Source organism: Puma concolor, chromosome A1 (assembly GCF_028749965.1).
Source record: "Puma concolor isolate L17-30 chromosome A1, mPumCon1.1.hap2, whole genome shotgun sequence".
NCBI classification, from domain to species: Eukaryota; Metazoa; Chordata; class Mammalia; order Carnivora; family Felidae; genus Puma; species Puma concolor.
Genome location: NC_141667.1, coordinates 237311313 through 237329146, shown reverse-complemented (window position 1 = coordinate 237329146; position 17834 = coordinate 237311313). Strand labels below are relative to the sequence as shown.

Sequence of the window (17834 nt, the reverse complement as noted above, 5' to 3'; positions counted from 1 at the left end):
AAAACACAAAAATAATAGGGGAGGTTGAGGATTGTTTTTGCGTCTGCTGATGAGTTTTTAGGTCCGTTCTAATTTTTCTTAGGCTCTAGGCACACATCAGTGCTTAATTTATGGTTATGCTAACCTAAAGATGCCATTGACTTTAAAAAATTCACGTATGTTTAGCATTGTTTTTTTCTCGCATTGCCAGTGTTTGAATCCAGCTTTCAGTCATCCTGTGCTCAGATCCGGTACATCCTACTGTTTCTCTAAATAGCATACTGTCCGTATTGTCAGCTTGGGAATGCATGGACTTCTGTGATTTACCAATGCAAGGTCTCTAAAATTTTGCTACTTGATTCACAAGCATACATTAATAATTTAAGATTAACAGTCTAGCCCCTTCAATTCCTTTTGTCAGTCAGGTGGGATTTAAATAAATGAATTTTCTTTTCTTTCTTTTTTAAGGTTTATAAAAAGAACTTGGGAGTATGCAGTTTTGGTGATGTTTGAACTTATGTAAGGCTTCCAACTGTCAGCTCTTTAAATTTCATTAATAATAAAACTATTTGCTTTATATTATTACTGAAACCTTACAAATCATCACTGTTTTATTTATCTGTCCATCCCCACCTTTACTGAGGTATAATTGAGAAATAAAATTGTAAGATATTTAAAGTATAGAGCATGATGATTTGATACATACATATACATTGTAAAGGGATTCTGTCAAGTTAATTCACACATCCAGTACTAGGTAATTTAAAAGTATACGATTCCAAAGCCTTATTGGAAGATGTGACGCGTTCACCTGAAAGTGTACAAGCTAAAACTGCTTTTTGTAGAGAGGGTTTAAAAAGCAACAAATAAAATGGATTGTTCACATGTATTGAATTAACCTACACTCTCTGATCCTTCTGGTAAAGAAAAATTGATACGGATCCGTAAATACAGAGAACAAAGTGATGGTTGTCAGAGTGGGTGGGGTAGGAGGATGGGCAAAATGGGCGAAGATGAGTAGGTGGTGCAGGCTTCCAGTTGCGGACTGCGCAAATCTCGGGGATGAGCAGTACAGCCCAGGGAATCTGGTCAGTGGTGTTGTAATAAGGTTGTGTGGTGACATAGGGGGTAGCTACACGTGTGAACATAGCATGATGTGTCGACTTGTCAGGTCACCATTGTACACCTGACACTAATGTGACATTGTGTGTCAGCTACATCTAAAAAGATTGCCTGAAAAGTAAAGAAATCAAAATTACATCATCCAAACTCCTTATACCATCGAATCCCAGCAAGACTATCAGTCTTTGTCCAAAGCATACTCTAGACTTGTTCTTGTTATTTGCTTAAATCAAGTATGGAGAAAATCCAGGATCCAACTTAAAAACAATTTGAATGCTTTGGTCATTAAGGTGAAATTATGAAGACTTTCAGTGAAAAATGAGGCAGTGGATGTTTATCCCTCTGGGCTTATAAATAATATTTGGTTTATTTGTAGGACTTGGGCAGAATGCTTTAGGCTTGACTTTGGGAACCACGGCAGCTACTTCAACTGCTGGCAGTGAAGGCCTTGGTGGTATAGATTTTAGTAGCTCATCAGATAAAAAGAGTAAGTAATGTTACTATAATTTTATGTTCTTACAGTAACTTAAACTCCTGTGTCTGGAAGATGTTAGTTACATATTAAGTAGTAAAGTTTTGACTTTTAAATTTGATTGTATTTCCCAAATGACGCATGTGGTGTGTGTTTAAGATTTTCTTTTTGTAGAAAACTGAGATTTGTATGTGCATATGCCTTACGTAGCTATCTTCACGTGTGTATTAATATATATTCTTAAGTTGGGATCATGAGCACATACCTTAGTTGACACTTGAACAACACACTTTGAACTGTGCAAGTCCACCTCTGGATTTTTCCAATACGTAACAGCACCGGAAGTGTGTTTTCTCTTCCTTATAGTTTTCTTAATAGTGTTTTCTTTTCACTAGCTTATCTGATTGTAAGAATACAGTGTATAATACACATAACATACGTAGTGTGTGTTCATTGTTTATGTTATTGGTAAAGCTTTGGGTCAGAAGTAGGTTATTAGTAGTTAAGTTTTGGGGAGCCAAAAGTTATATGTGGATTTTCAACTGCCTGTGAGGTTGGCACCCCTTAACCCCTGTGTTGTTCAAAGGTCAACTATATCCCTTTATTTATAACCTGTTCTTTCTCATGTGTTCTATCAGAAGTATTTGCCAACTCAGTAATTCTTTAGAAATATTTTAATGTAGCTTAATATCAGTTTTATGAATGGATGTATCATTAGCCATCATTCTATTATTAATATTTGTTTTTAGGTCTTCTGGGAAGTATCACTGTATCGGGCATCTTTATAGGGAAAGGCATCTTAGTATTGTACTTTAAAGATGTACACTCGGGCTGAAATTGCCTGGGTTCAGATCTGCTCAACTGTTTACAAGCTCTGTGACCTTACTCAAGTTGTTTATGCCTCTGGGCTTTAGTTTCTTTATCTGTAAAGTGGGCCCAACATAACAGTACCTACTTCATGGTGTTGGTCTGAGGATTACTATTCACAAAACTTCAGCAGAGCCAGGCAAACAGTAAATGCTGTCTAGGTGTTTGCTTTTAGTATAACTTTTCATTCATATTTTCAGTTAATTCTTTAGGACAGATAACCTAGAAACTGAATCATTGGTTTGGAGAGAGAAACAATTTTGGAGACTCTTAGTGTATATTGTGAAATTACTTTCCAGAAAGGTTTTACCAATTTATTTCCCACCAGCCGGTATGAAAATGCCCTTCTCACTATGCTCCTGCCATGCTGGGTATTCTTTTTAAAAATTGTCAATCCAGATTCATTTTCAAAAGTTTTTTAGTGTTGCTGGTTCCATGTGTGTGATTGTTTGTTTTGTTTTGCAATGTCTCTTCTGCCTCTGATGAAAACATGTTCACTAGGGCATATGCATGCACATTGCATTAAAACCCCATGAAGAATTAAAAATGAGGCAGTAGATGAAGGTGTAAAATGTGCTGTGTCCATATGTGAGAATTTTTTGTTTTGGACATGGTTTTTATTGTGAAGAGATACTACGCTAGGGTGAAGTACTATCCTAAAAGTTGGCAAAATCCTTTTTTTTTTTTAAAGTTCATTTTTATTTTGAGAGTGAGAGAGCATGCATGTGCACGAGCTGAGGCAGGGCAGAGGGAGAGGATCCCAAGCAGGCTTGCACTTGATCTCACAAACCATGAAATCATGACCTGAGCCAAAATCAAGAGCTGAATGCTTAACCAATTGAGCCACCCAGGCACCCCTGGCAAAATCCTTTTAAACTTAGAATATTTAGGATTGTTTTTCTTTGAATGAAAATTGACTAATTTCTTTTTTTTTGTTTTAATGTTTTATTTATTTTTAAGACAGAGACAGAGCATGAGTGGGGATGGGGCAGAGAGAGGGAGGGAGACACAGAATCCGAAGCAGGCTCCAGGCTCCGAGCTGTCAGCACAGAGCCCGACGGGGGGCTCGAACTCACAAACCGTGAGATCATGACCTGAGCCAAAGTTGGACACTCAACTGACAGCCCCCCGGGTGCCCCGAAAGTTGACTAATTTCTAAACATAGGGGTGTATCTCTCGTTTTTAGTTTTCTGTGTGGCGACTCCATACTTAGAAAAAACCTTAGATATTTTAGCAGCTAATTTTTTTACTCAGCTAGAGCAGCTTGGTACCCTCCAGCTACTTTCATTCATGAAACTGCTTCTCTCTTTATTGTAATTGCTTTTAGGCTCCATGTGAAAGGGCTGAGTGAGGCAAAGGAGGAAGAGAAATGTGAGGAGTTAATCTCCCCTCTTTTTCCTGGGCCCTCCCTCCATTGTCTTCCGCTCACAACCTTGGTGAGAGTTGAACCAAAAGAATACGTGGAATAAGCGCACGTGACTTCATGTGCCACCTCTGGTTCCCTGTCATTTGCTACTACGTGTCAAGGGGTTCTTTTTTAACCTGAGGCTTTCTGTCTTTCTAGTGGCTATATCAATTAGCCTGGACCTGCGTTACTGGATTTAATCAGATCAAGAGTGGTAGGAAGCAAAGTTGTGTGAGGAGGCGCGGTATGGAGCTGGGCCTGGGGATGAGGATGATCTTAGCCCTTTTCTGAGGAACTGCTGGAAGACCAGCTACAGAACAGGACGATGAGATTCCAGAGGTCACCAAGGGCCTTGTGTGCCACGTTAAGGAGCTTTGGGTTACACTGGGGACGGCTGAGACCTCGCAGGGCTGTGATGTGGGTGATGTGACCTGAGATACGTGTTTGAAGAAGACGGTTAGGAGAGCCACGTGGGAGATGGTGTGCAGGAAGGCAAGAGCAGACGCGGAGCTCTAGTAGGACGCTCTTAAAGCAGCCCGCGGGTATTAAGAGAGGCAAAGCTACACGCACTAGTCAGCGCGCCCAGAGTGAGCTAAAAGCAGGCCTAAGTTTTATATACACAGGTTTGTCTGTGTGTAAACTTTTGTAAATATAATAAAAATGGAATGTCAGAGAGCAAAACAGTACTTGAGTCAATAAAGAAGTTGAACTATCTAGAAAAAAATTAAATCCCTACTTTATATTGCCGTGTCTCATCAAATTGGAGACACCCATCTGGAGAACGTGGGTACCAAGTTCAGAAATGTTAAATTGTGAAGGAGAAAAATCTTAGCATCTGTGCAATACAACATATGGAAAAATAAACTAAGTTGGATTAAAGAGGTAAACAAAAGAAACCCCATGGACAAAGGAAGAAGGTAAATGACAAATTGGGACTAAAATGCTTCATTTCTAGATGCTTATATTTTCACATTTTAACATCTGAAACTGAGATATATCTTAAAAGTAGGATCTAATTTTAGAAATAGACACATGAAATACATGAGACAAAGAATTATATACTTAATGTTGAAATAGCTCTTAGAAGCAATAAGAAAAATACCTCAGAGATACCCAAATAACCTGAACAGACTGTTCACAAAAGGAGAAATATACTTGTTTAACATTTGAAATATTTTACTTAGTACTGTCAGAAATAGGAATTTGGATTATAATGAAGTGGCATTTTCCACTTCAATACTAGCAGTGATTTTTTTAAAACATAAGTTCATTGTTGAGAGTGTGATGAGAAAAGTACTTTTTTTTTTTAATGTTTATTTTTTATTTATTTTGAGAGAGAGAGCACGAGCAGGGTAGGGGCAGAGGGAGAGAGAGAGAATCCCAAGCAGGCTGTGCTCTGTCAGCGCGGAGCCCGACGTGGGGCTCGATTTCACAATCCATGAGATCATGACCTGAGCCAAAATCAAGAGTCAGACTCTTAACTGACTGAGCCACCCAGGCACCTTGGAAAAGCTACTCTTATTCATAGTAGTTGGGAGGATAAATTGAAACAACTGTGTTAAAGGATCAGTTTGATAATATGTCAGAGGCCTTCCCTGAAATAATCTTTGACCTATAAATTCTTCTTTTTTGGAATACAAATAAAGTAGTGAACAAGTATTTATGGATAACTATATCGACTGTAGCAGCATTGTTTATGTAGTGAATGCTCATATGTTAAGAGGGTTGGGCATAAAGGTTCTGATACAGCTACATCATCATATCCTATGGTCATTTAAAGTCACGTTAAGTGACATGGAAAACTTAGAACATGCTGAAAAAATGTGTTGAAATATTACTTCTAGTAATCCTGACTGCTTTTAAAAATGTGTAAGTACAGAAAAAGCCTGGAAGACGGACCACTGAGGTTCTTTGGTGGGATTCAGTTTTGTGTGTTCCTATATATTTTTTTAAATAAGCGGGTCTTGGGGCGCCTGGGTGGCTCAGTCGATTGGGCGTCCATCTTCAGCTGAGGTCATGATTTCGTGGTTTGTGAGTTCAAGCCCCGCGTCGGGCCCTGTGCTGACAGCTCGGAGCCTGGAGCCTGCTTCAGATTCTGTGTCTCCCTCTCTCTCTGTGTCTCCCCTGCTCACCCTCTGTCTCTGTCTCTCAATAATAAATAAACGTTAAAAAAAATTTTAATAAGTGGGTCTTTATAGTGACAAATTTTGGAAGAGCAGAAAGTAAGTCACTGCATTTTGCTGAAGGAGCTTTACTTTTCTGCTTATATAGATATATGCTATTAATGATAACTACTAAGTAGGTGTAATTAGTGAGAAAGTTGTTGCTATATCTGCACACATTAAAGACTTCATTTTTTAAAAAATTTGCTGCTTTTGTAAAATATTTAGAGATGATCAGGTCATCTGATATATTTTAATATTCTAATCTAAAAAAGTGTCAAGTAAAACTTTCAGGAGTTAAACTGCTAGGCCGGAATATTTTTCATGGAAGACAGTTGAAAGAGGAAGATTCGGCCCTTGAATGAGATAGATACAAATCGGCTATATAACTGTCTGTTTATATGTACACAAACATGTTTCCATAACGTGCTCTGTTTCAAGTTGGTGACACGTCATGGCCTCACATGCTGTTTAAGAGGCAGTCTAAAAAATGCTGAACAGTTTCTGTATATACCTTAGCTTGCATTAAATTGAAACTTCTATTTGGAAGACATTGTTGAATGACCTGTTTTTACATGAAGCTTCTTGAATTTTCTAGGTGATAAAACAGGAACAAGACCAGAGTAAGTTTACAGTCTAACTTTTAAAATATTTTAATTGAGTTTTATTTATTAAATAGTAGGCAAATGGTATGGTTGGAAGTAAATGAAACCATATACGCATTTAGAAGAAAAATTCTTCGAATCAGTTTTTGTCAAAAATAAATAATAAACCTATGCTCTGGAAAGATTATGGGATGGTCAAATCTTCAAGTTTTAATCATTTGGAAAACTTATAACCAATTCTTTCTAGAACACTTTATGCCCAATTTTATATCTAAACATACCTTTTATATGTAAGTTACTACACCAGTACCATTTATTTTATGATGATGAAGAGGGAGAAGAGCCTCCATATACGTCATATGTTCGAAGATCATTATTTTTACTACCACTTGTATTTTCTCACCTCCTTTTTACATTAAATAAAACATTTGTAAATAAATGATCAAGTTCATGCCTCTAAAACATCTTGTGTATATTTTAGCCCTATTACATAAATAGGAAGCTGAAAGAGACTGAGATTTGCCTAGAGGTTATGGCAAGGAGTTAGTAGCAAATCTGTGACTGAAATTTAACTGGTAATTACATTATGGCATGCCAAATTTCACTTATTCCTATCCTCATTACACATGTATGATTTCCTTAAGCTATTCCTAGGTCTTATTTTATTGAAAAACAAATTGAAATTATACAATAAAGTAAAATATTTGGAGCCTCTCATGAGAAGTTTTGTAGACTGTTTAAAGAATTTTTTAATATTTTTTAACTGAATGAAATGACAGTCGTAGAATTTTTGAGCCGGGGGAACTTAGTTCAATATTTAATCTGTTGTATTTTCTAAATTTTTTTCTTAAACATTTAGTCAAATGCATTTATGTTTACTTATAATAGGTGCCAGTCTTTTTAGAAAAGATCTCTCTATGTCAGGTGAATTGTTAAAGTTATTTTAAAGGTCAAGAAATTTATAGTTGTTTATAAAGAGCTTTGAAATCATTCATGAAATGTATAAATGGGGAATATTTGCCTTATTTGCTTCTCTCTTAACATACTCTGGTGGAACTCAGCCGTCAGCTTTTTATTACCTCAATGGCTTTAATACATCTGTGGCATTTTTCTTAGGGACAGTAAAGCACTGAAGGATGAAAATCTACCTCCTGTCATCTGCCAGGATGTTGAAAATCTCCAGTAAGTGTGTCAAACATAATTCGATAAGTCATTTTGAAGAATGCTAGCATATATTTTAGGGGGAACATCTCTTTCTCTTAAACGTTTTAACTTGGGTAAAAATTTTAATGTTTTTAGAAACTACAGACAAAGCAGAACAGGACTTACATTTTTGTTAACTGTCATTCTCAAAAAAGAATGTGAACTGTAGTTGAATTTTTAATATTTCCTTCTTAAAACACTAGGACTCTGGCCAGCCTGTTGTAAGGGTACTTTTTTCCTATAAGAAACCAAAGGTGTATTTTTTTTTCAACTTAGTTTTATGTATCGTTTTAGGAAATTTGTGAAGGAACAGAAACAGGTACAAGAAGAAATTAGTAGAATGTCTTCAAAAGCAATGCTTAAAGTACAAGAAGACATTAAAGCTCTGAAGCAACTTCTGTCACTAGCTGCCAGTGGGTTACAGAGAAACACTCTCAATATTGACAAGTTGAAAATAGAAACTGCTCAGGTAAATGAACTTACAGTCGTTTTACCGTAGGGTTTTGTTTTGCCATGTGTTTTTCAAATGAAATCAGTCTTTTATAAAATCAGGATTTACTACATATAGCTTGTACAGTTTTAAATTGCTGCAATAATAATGGTTGCTAGTTCGTATTGAGTGCTTACTGTGTATGAGGCAGTGTTTTTTTGTTTTTTAGTTTTTATTATTGAGAGAGACAGAGAGCACGAGGAGGGGAGCGGCAGAGAGAGAGGGAGCGAGAGAATCCCTAGCAGGCTCTACACAGTGTGGAGCCCGATGCGGGGCTTGAACCCATGAACCATGAGATCATGATCTGAGCCAAAGTCAGATGCTTAACCAACGGAGCCACCCAGGTGCCCCATATGAGGCGGTTTTTTAAGCAGTTTATTAGTCCGGTTTAGTTTTCATGACAGCTCTGTGAGGTAGGCACTCTTATCTTCCTTATATAAATAAGACAGTGGGCAGAGAGCTTTGTTAATAAATGGAAGAGCTTGGTATCTGACCCCGGTAATCCAACTCTAGAGTTGATGCTCCTGACTAGTTTGCTTTCTAAGAGTGACCACTGGCTAAGTTGCTGCATTATACAAGCTATGTCGAAAAATGTTTTTTAAAAGTCTGTCAGTGATTAAATAAAAACTCTATCATGCTTTGTAAATATTAAATATATACAAAAATACATACTTTGTGTGTGTGTGTATATATATATATATATATCGTTCTTATCTATTTTGGTGGGGAAGAATGATGGTAGATGATTTTTATATTTTAAGTAAAAATATTAAGGTTGCTTATATGTCTTTTTTGTTTGAAATATGATCGACCTATAACACTACATTAGTTTCAGCTGTGCAACATAATGATTCAGTATTTATTTTTATTGCAAAATGGCCATAACAAATCTAGTTAACATCTACCACCGTGCTTAGCTAAAAACCTTTCCCCCTTGAGATGAGAATTTTTAAGATCCACTCTCTTAGCAACTTGCAGATATAGAATACATTATTATTACTGTAGTCACCATGCTGTACATTACATTCCCCGGTCTTATTTATTTTAAAATTAGAAATTTGTGTGTGCTTACCTTTAAGTCTTTAAGTCAACTATTGGAGAATACTTTCGTGATATTTTTAATGAAAATGTGTTACTAAAGTAGCTATTCTAAACTATGATGTTTAAAAGGAATTCAAAGCCTTTGTTGTCTGCTTTCAGATTTCCTGGTTGCCTACACACATTGGTTATATACAAATAAAATATTCTCCCATGTTTCTTTTTCTCTTATTCCTCGTGTGTGTGTGTGTGTGTGTGTGTGTGTGTGTGTGTGTGTGTATACACATATATATGTATGTATATGTCATATCTAGGAGAAAGAAAATGTTATGCTTCTGGTGGAGAATGATTAGACTCTGATTAAATATTACATGAAGTCACAAATTTCATATGTGAAATGTATGAAATTGTATAAATTCTATGGAAAATTTCATTAACACAGTAATAGAGGAGGCAACTCAGAAAGAGGTGAATGCTATAATGGGATCTGTTGTGACTTTAGTACCAGATGATTCTATTCATAAATATTTGGAATACTTTTTATGTACTAGACTTGCTAATAGTCTTTCAGAGATAAAAACACAACCCGAAAGGCACTAAAAGACTAAAAGAGCAAATGAAATAATGAAAGTTTGGGTAGAATATAAAGGTGGCAAATGAAGAAGAGGATGAATCAAAGAAAGCTTCCTTAGGGCTAAAGTCCTCTAAGTTGGGTTTAGAAAATTTTGTAGGTGATATCCAAGAAATTTGATCTAAACTTATTTTATTTCTAATTTACGGCAGTTAGTGCTCTACCCACACTTCAGTGAATTATCTATTGAAAAAATATTCTGATTCCCTTAGTGAAGTAGTTCTCAATCTTTAACCCCAAACCCTTTTCTTCAAAGAAAGCCTTTTGGGGAAATAAAAGCAGTTCTGAGGTGAGGAGCAGCGTTGTGGTTGGAAACACCAGAACCTTGTGGAAGCAAAGTCTTTTCAATACTTCATTTTGGGGGGTACATAACTCAAGAGTTTAAACAAGAAGTGTAGTTAAACTTCTTTTTGGGTAGGGTAGGTGCCAAATGCTTTGTTGCGTTTATATCATTGAGTCCGTGGAGTCAGTGAACCTTTTTAAGGATCTGTTTTACCACTTCAGCAGAAGTGTTGGGATCAAAATACATATGATATACTAGTGAGAGTGAATTAAGTCAGTTCGGTACTATGTTCTAGGTACAAGGTATGACTGAGGCACAAAGGCCTCAAGAGGGCACTTTTTAAAAAATGTTTATTTATTTTGAGAGAAAGAGTGTGCATGTTTGCATGAGGAGGGGAGGGGCAGAAAGAGAGAGAATCCCAAGCAGGTTCTGCACGGTCAGCCCAGAGCTGGATGTGAGGCTTGATCTCATGGTTCATGAGATCATGACCTGAGCCAAAATCAAGAGTTGGATGTTTAACAGACTGAGCCACCTAGGTGCCCCTTAAAGATTTTTAAATAATAGCAGAGTCTTTTGCTGTGGATGAATTAACTTCACAGATTGTATAGAAGTCCATAGTTCTTAAAATACATAGCAGCTCATTATAAATTTACCATAACCTTCATTAAAAGTATACTTTGGAAAGAGGTTTTGGCAACTTGTAAAACAGGTTAAATGTGACGTGTTCTTGGAGCATGAGAGTGGCATTGTTTGAAGTTTCAGTCCAGAGATCATTGGTATTTTTAACCTGGCTTTTAACTGGTTAATCTTTCTTTCTGTCTTTCTGTCTTTCTTTCTTTCCCTCCCTCTGATCTATTAGGAGTTAAAGAATGCTGAAATAGCGTTAAGAACCCAGAAAACACCACCTGGACTCCAACATGAAAACACAGCTCCCGCCGAGTAAGTTACTGGATTTTCTCACTTTAGGAAAGCAAAACAGTACAATATATAGGCCAAGAATTTGTAGTTTACTATGTAGCAAGCCTGGGTTAATAAGCACTTGACATGGATTTCTCCTTTTAATTCTCACAATAACCCTAAGAAGGCAGTCCATTATCTTCATTTTATCGAAGGGTAAGTGATGGCTAAGATCTGAGCTTTTAACCAGTGTTATGCAGTTATACTTTATTTGTATGTTATGGCCTTTTCCACTGTATTAAATATTGCGGGTAGTAGATATTTTTACCAACAAGGACTTTTTAATTTAAAAATAATTTTATGATAATCCCTTCCTTAAACAGGGCATTCTAGAAGTTTAACCCTTTTACTTGTTTGCATAGCTTTATTCACACAGATAATAAATCATCAGAAAGAGCAGTTAGAAAATGTAGATAAGTTAAAATAAAAAACATCCACCTGCAATCTTCTCACCCAGGAGGTGTGTCTGTCTAGTTGCCGAGTGATATCTATCTTGTCTCTTTATATTCTTTCATGTTGCTAGAGCTAATGATAGCTAATATTTATCAGATGCTTATCATAGGCCAAGCAGTGCACTTAGCACTTGACATACTTTATCTCATTTTCCACAAAACCTCTACAGCTGTCACTATCCCAGTCTTCGAGATGAGGGGCCCGAGGCATGAGGAGTGGTGGAGGTCTGACTCCTAGTTTCTCACCCCTTTTTTCTTTTAACTTTTGATGGTGACTTAATTTCAGACTTAGAGAAGAGTTCAAGAAGGAAACAAAGAATTCCCATGTGTCTTTTATCGAGATTCCTTATATGTTAATATTTTTACTATGTTTGTTTTGTTCCCTGCTCTCTCTAATATATATACATTATTTTCCCCCTGAACAGTTTGAGTTCTTTGCAGACAGATGCCCATTATGCTAAAGTACTTCAGTGCGTATTGCTTAAACGTAAGAACATTCTGTTACATAACCACAGTTCAGTGATCAAAATCAGGACATGTTAACAAGGACAGTGATACTCTGATTATCTTATTCAGATTAGCATGGGCTGTGTTCCTCACTGGACTTCTAGTAGTTTAACCTTCTTATTCTTCATGCTGCCATCAGAGCTGGTTTTGAAATGGGGTGAATTGTATCATTTTCCATTGCAAAAAGCTTTCGTAGTTGCCCATTTCTTACAGAATTACATACAGCACGCTTTGTATACTATTCAAGGTCCCTTTTATTTATCTGGCATTCTCTGGTTAAATTTAGCAGCATAGTAGCAGTAATTACATGCTTTCCTTGGACACTATAGTGTTTTCAGATTATAAATATAAGAACTGTAAGTACTTGTAAAATCTGGTTGACAGTTGCACTTTTTAAAAAACTTTTTTGAACTTATTTAGACTTACAGAAAATTTCCAAAAATGATAGTACAGAGAATTTCCTTATATCCCTTACCTTTCTTCCCTTAATGTTAAAATACTGTGTAACCACAGTATAATTATCGAGAACAGGAAATTAACATAGGTGTGGTGTTACTAATCAAGCAACAGAACTTATTTGAATTTTACTGACTTTTCCACTAATGTGCATTTTTTTCTTCCAGTATCCTGTTTTCCACTAATGTACTTTTTCTATTCCAGGTTCCCATTCACTTCTCATTCATTCATTTCTCCTTCATCTCTCCCAGTCTGTAACAGTTATTCAGTCTTTGTCTTTCATAACGTTGATACTTTTAAAGCATAGAAAGTTGTTTTGTAGATTGTCTCTTAATTGGGATATTTCATGATTGGAGTAATCTATGATGGAGTAATCTATTACTCCAATCATGATTGGAGTAATTTCATGATCTATTTTTGATACCTTGATAACTCACAAGTTTTGGTTCTGGTTTCAGTAATATCTATGCCATATCCTTATGTCCTCAGACTAAGTCAAAGGCCCTACTTAAATGGGGGCATATATTTATTTACTGGTTATTTTAATGCAAAGAAAATAGCATTTTTAAAACTTTGATCTGACTTTGTAAATGTTTTTGTATAGCTACTTCAGAATCTTGGTTCAGCAGTTTGAGGTACAGCTTCAGCAGTACAGACAGCAGATTGAAGAGCTAGAAAACCATCTTGCCACACAAGCAAATAACTCACATATAACCCCTCAAGGTAACATGCTTTCTGTGGTGATTTTTTTTTTTTTTTTTGATAGCACTGTTTTTTAGTAAGAGAGAGAGGTTAAGGTGTTGTCACATAATATTCTACATAACTGCTAGTAGTTGTCTTGAGCTGCTATATAATTTCCTTGCTATTAGATATTTATTCTCCGTAAATAGAAAATGCTTTATTATGAACTGTTATTATGCTGACCAAGGCAGAAGTTTCAGGGCCTTCTCCCCTCCCCCTGCTGACTGATTCAGACACCCTGCTCTCAGTCAACTCGCTGTGCTCTCTTCTCTCAGTCATGGAAATATTGATGTGATCTTGTGCCTCCTACACTTTTAGTACCAAAAACTGCACTCAAGTCATAGAAAAATAATACTGATTATGTTACATGTATATTTGTGTGATAATATAACTTTCTTTTATAGATTTGTCAATGGCTATGCAGAAAATTTATCAAACATTTGTAGCTTTAGCTGCACAACTTCAGTCTATTCATGAAAATGTAAAGGTAAGTTTTCATTACCAGTTCATGTATCTGTATATCTAGACCCAAGTGAAGTATTCATTTGCAGAGCAGAAGCATTCATGCTAATTATAGGAATAGCTAAAATTACATATAAGTGAAGAAGACTAAAACTGAAACAATCCACATTCATGCTCAGATACAATCACAGATAATATCTGTTGTTTTTTCAAAAAGATCCAAGTGTTCTGTGCAATCAGCTATCTTAACTTTTTTCAGTAGTATATTGTAAACAATTTTCTGCGTTGATATACATACTTCTTCAATATCATTTTTAGTAGTTACATAGGATTTCAGTGTGTGTGTGTATATATATATATATAATATATGTGTAGTTTCCTTACCGCATCCTGTTTGTTGGACAGTTAGGTTGTTTCCATGTCTTTAAACTAGGAGCAGCACTACAGAAAAGAAACATTCTTAGTAGCAAAAGTATTTTGTACTGCTTTAATTTTACATAGGTCTTATTTTTTTTTTTAATTTTATTTTTAATGTTTATTTGAGAGAGAGAGAGAGAAACAGAGACAGTGTTAGCAGGGGGAAGGGCTGAGAAAGAGGGAGACAAAGAATCTGAAACAGGCTCCAGGCTCCCGAGCTGTCAGCACAGAGCCCAGTGTGGGGCTCAAACCCACGAACTGCAAGATCATGACCTGAGCCAAAGTTGGATGCTTAACCAACTGAGCTACCCAGGCGCCCCATAAATTATACCAGTTTTGAAATGAGCATGCTTTGGAGCTTTTGCTTTAATATATTTAAAATTCTAAACCAGATTTTTAAAATAGTTTTAAAGGAGGAATTTTTATCGAATTTTCTTGAAATTAGTTTATTAAAGTACTAAAGATGATTCTCTGTTGGTACTTTGAAGTCTGTGTTGTACAGGTTTTTTTTTTTTTTCCTTAATTTTTATTATGAAAGTTTTCAAATAGACACACAAAAAGAAGGGCACTGTTGTAATGAATGCCAGGTACCCACTCTCCGCTTCACCCATTATCAGGATCCTGCCTTGCTTTGTCAGTTTCCCACCCAGGGATGCTTTTTCCCCCTGGAACATTTTAAAGCAAATTCCAGACATGTCATTTGTAAGTATACATGCTTTTTCAATGGCAGTTTCTCCTCTCTGGTATTCTTATTTCTTTTTCTTTCTTTTTTCTTTCTTTCTTTCTTTCTTCCTTTCTTTCTTTCTTTCTTTCTTTCTTTCTTTCTTTCTTTCTCTCTCTCTCTCTCTCTCTCTCTTTTTTTCTTTCTTTTCTTTTGTTTTTTAGTAATGTACATTGTAATATACATTCCCAGGAACCAAAGAATGTTCCATGATCAGATTTACCATTTATTTTCAGTTGCATTTAGTGACCAAAGTATAATTTCTAGCTTCATTTACTTACAGAAATCTCACAGGAGGTCGTTTTTTAATTTTTGTTCCTTTTGTATTGTTTTTCATGAGATAATCTGCTGAAGCAGGTTTAAACTACCTGAGCCAGCCAGGCCCCAAGGACATTAACAAAACTGGACATTTTATCAATTAACTATATAAATCAAGGCTGATAGCTGTTCTTTTTTTCTTTTCTCTCCTTAAACCAATTGTCTTTCAAGTCTCTAAGGCAGGTGATTATTTTCCAGTATCTGAAGCAGAACAAATTGATGGACTACTAATGCCAAACATTGTATGGCTATATTCATATAATTACACAGAGAGAAGAGGGTGGATTAGGGGGAGATCACTTCTAATAAAACTCATTCTTCTGACATCACATACTCTACTTCTGACTGCATTTTCCCCAGTTTTCAGTTCTTGGCAGGCCTGCTTCAGTACATTAAAGAGGTAGGAAAGTCTGGAACCAGAACATCAAATACTGACATCCACACAAAAGGGGATGATAACTTTTAAATACCATAAATAGCAGTAAGATTGCTAAGTGTTCTACCTGTTAAGACCAAAAAGACATTACTGCTGAGAATGGTAGGAAATCTGAAAATCCTATATCTTTTTAAAAAGTTGTTTAAAACTGATCAAAATTTGATTAAACCCTTAATGAAAGTATCTAATAATTCTGATGTGAGTTAATGGCCTTAATCAAGGCAGATGCTGCATTGGGTGAACGAGCCCACTTGATGAACGTGGTAATTTTTCTTTCTTACTCTGAAATTATAAACTCACTCCCCCTCCTCGTTTGGTTATGCAAGTTCAACATGAGTCATTCTCATGGTAAAATAGTCAAACAATATTGATAAAGTGAAAACCCTTTTTAAACTCTCCAAGCTGTCTCTGCTGAAGTCACTTATTTTAACACGTGTCACCCAGGCCTTTTAAAGAAGGCATTTAGCACATACATATGTAGTACATGTTTTCAGCTTTTTGCATCTAAAAGTTATCAAGAGGTTGGATGTTGGAGGGGGCAGCAATTGTGAAAAACTAGAATATTGAAAATGGAATTTTAGATGTTACTAGCTAACTCGTTTTAAAGAGGCCTCATGGAGCCAGAATGTTTTAGGCAGTTTATTGTAAAGACATGACAAAATTAGGGAAGAAAATACTCAAGAGAGCGTTAGAGCTTGCATGCATCACTTGACATTCCATGCATTAATAGCACTTTGATTTGCGCTTTAGGGGGAATGTATAGCATTGGCAATGGCAATGTCTTTGATCTGCTTATTTCCTACTTAGATTATTCCCGTATTACCAGATTCAACACAGAACTTGATTGATTAACCTTTTCTTTTTTCTTTCCCTTAGGTGCTAAAAGAACAGTACCTTGGCTACAGGAAAATGTTCTTGGGAGATGCTGTAGATGTGTTTGAAGCCAGGCGAGCAGAAGCCAAGAAGTGGCAGAACGCACCCAGAGTTACTACTGGACCCACCCCTTTCAGCAACATGCCAAACGCGGCAGCCGTTGCCATGGCTGCAACTCTTACACAGCAGCAACAGCCTGCTACAGGTCTGAATGCATTCAAGTTATAGCTTCTTACTGTTAAAATGCAGAACATTTATGTGCATTTTTATAAGTCTTCCTTTTGTGTTAGCACTGAAAAATTTCTATGAGTAGCTATTCCAGTATAATCTAAAAATTATGATGGACACAATTATAAACATATACCTGATAAAAAATGCAGGGTAGTCTTAGCAATAATTATTCATCAGTTAGATACTGAATATTGTGAATTACTTAATGTTATTTGCTGTATTGCTATAAATACCCTTTAGAACATGGTGTTTCACTACCGAATTACATTTAAGAATAACACGTTCTGAACTCGTGATTGTATCATTTATTGTTTTACAGTCAAAGCTAATTCAGCCATGATAGCATTTCTCATATATGATACTGATAGATGGTGCATTCTTGTTTCCTCATACATAGTGATTACAGAGTACCCACATTTAGGATGAAGTACATTTTTATGACTGAAGGTGTGTTGAAGATCAGTTGGTTGTTTTTATGTATAATGACTACAAACAGTACAGGTTCTTTTAACCAAATTTGGACGATAGTACATGCTAGAATTATTTGTACCTTTTCAGAATGAACAGAACAGTAGCAGGAGCAGGAAAAAGATGTTTTGAGATGCTCTGGATTGCACATTAAGAAGTATGAACTGGGAAAGCTGGGCAGATGATGAAAATAATTGGTGAGATACTAGAAAGCAGATAATTTGAGTCCTTAGTTTAATTCTACTTCTGACAAAAGAAACATTTTTTGTGGTCTAGTTCTGCAGTGTGGAGTTTGGTCCTGTGTCTTTGGGAGATTGTTATCTTTACTCCTACAGTCTCCTTTTTGTCAGGCTTGAAGTATGACAGAGAAAATACAGTCTTAATGGATATTGATTTTTTTTATTCATTCAGAAATTTTTGAGTAATGCTTATTATTATCCTATAGCATGTGTCTTTCTGAGAGTTCCATATAGTCCAAGAGTAAATTACAAAAAGTAAAAAAAAAAAAAAAAAAAACCGAAAAAAACAGACATATCTA

General features: G+C 36.0%; 1 protein-coding gene across 2 annotated transcripts in view; it reads left to right on the top strand.

The window, feature by feature from the left end:
• Window positions 1-17834, top strand: part of NUP58 (nucleoporin 58) — a 49260-nt gene that overhangs the window by 12097 nt on the left and 19329 nt on the right. For both annotated transcript variants that reach the window (XM_086715098.1, XM_025924452.2), the window contains exons 5-12: window positions 1478-1588; window positions 6606-6630; window positions 7729-7794; window positions 8110-8284; window positions 11117-11196; window positions 13234-13352; window positions 13775-13857; window positions 16601-16802. In XM_086715098.1, the coding sequence (XP_086571224.1) occupies window positions 1478-1588; window positions 6606-6630; window positions 7729-7794; window positions 8110-8284; window positions 11117-11196; window positions 13234-13352; window positions 13775-13857; window positions 16601-16802 (861 nt within the window). The remainder of the gene's footprint in view (window positions 1-1477; window positions 1589-6605; window positions 6631-7728; window positions 7795-8109; window positions 8285-11116; window positions 11197-13233; window positions 13353-13774; window positions 13858-16600; window positions 16803-17834) is intronic.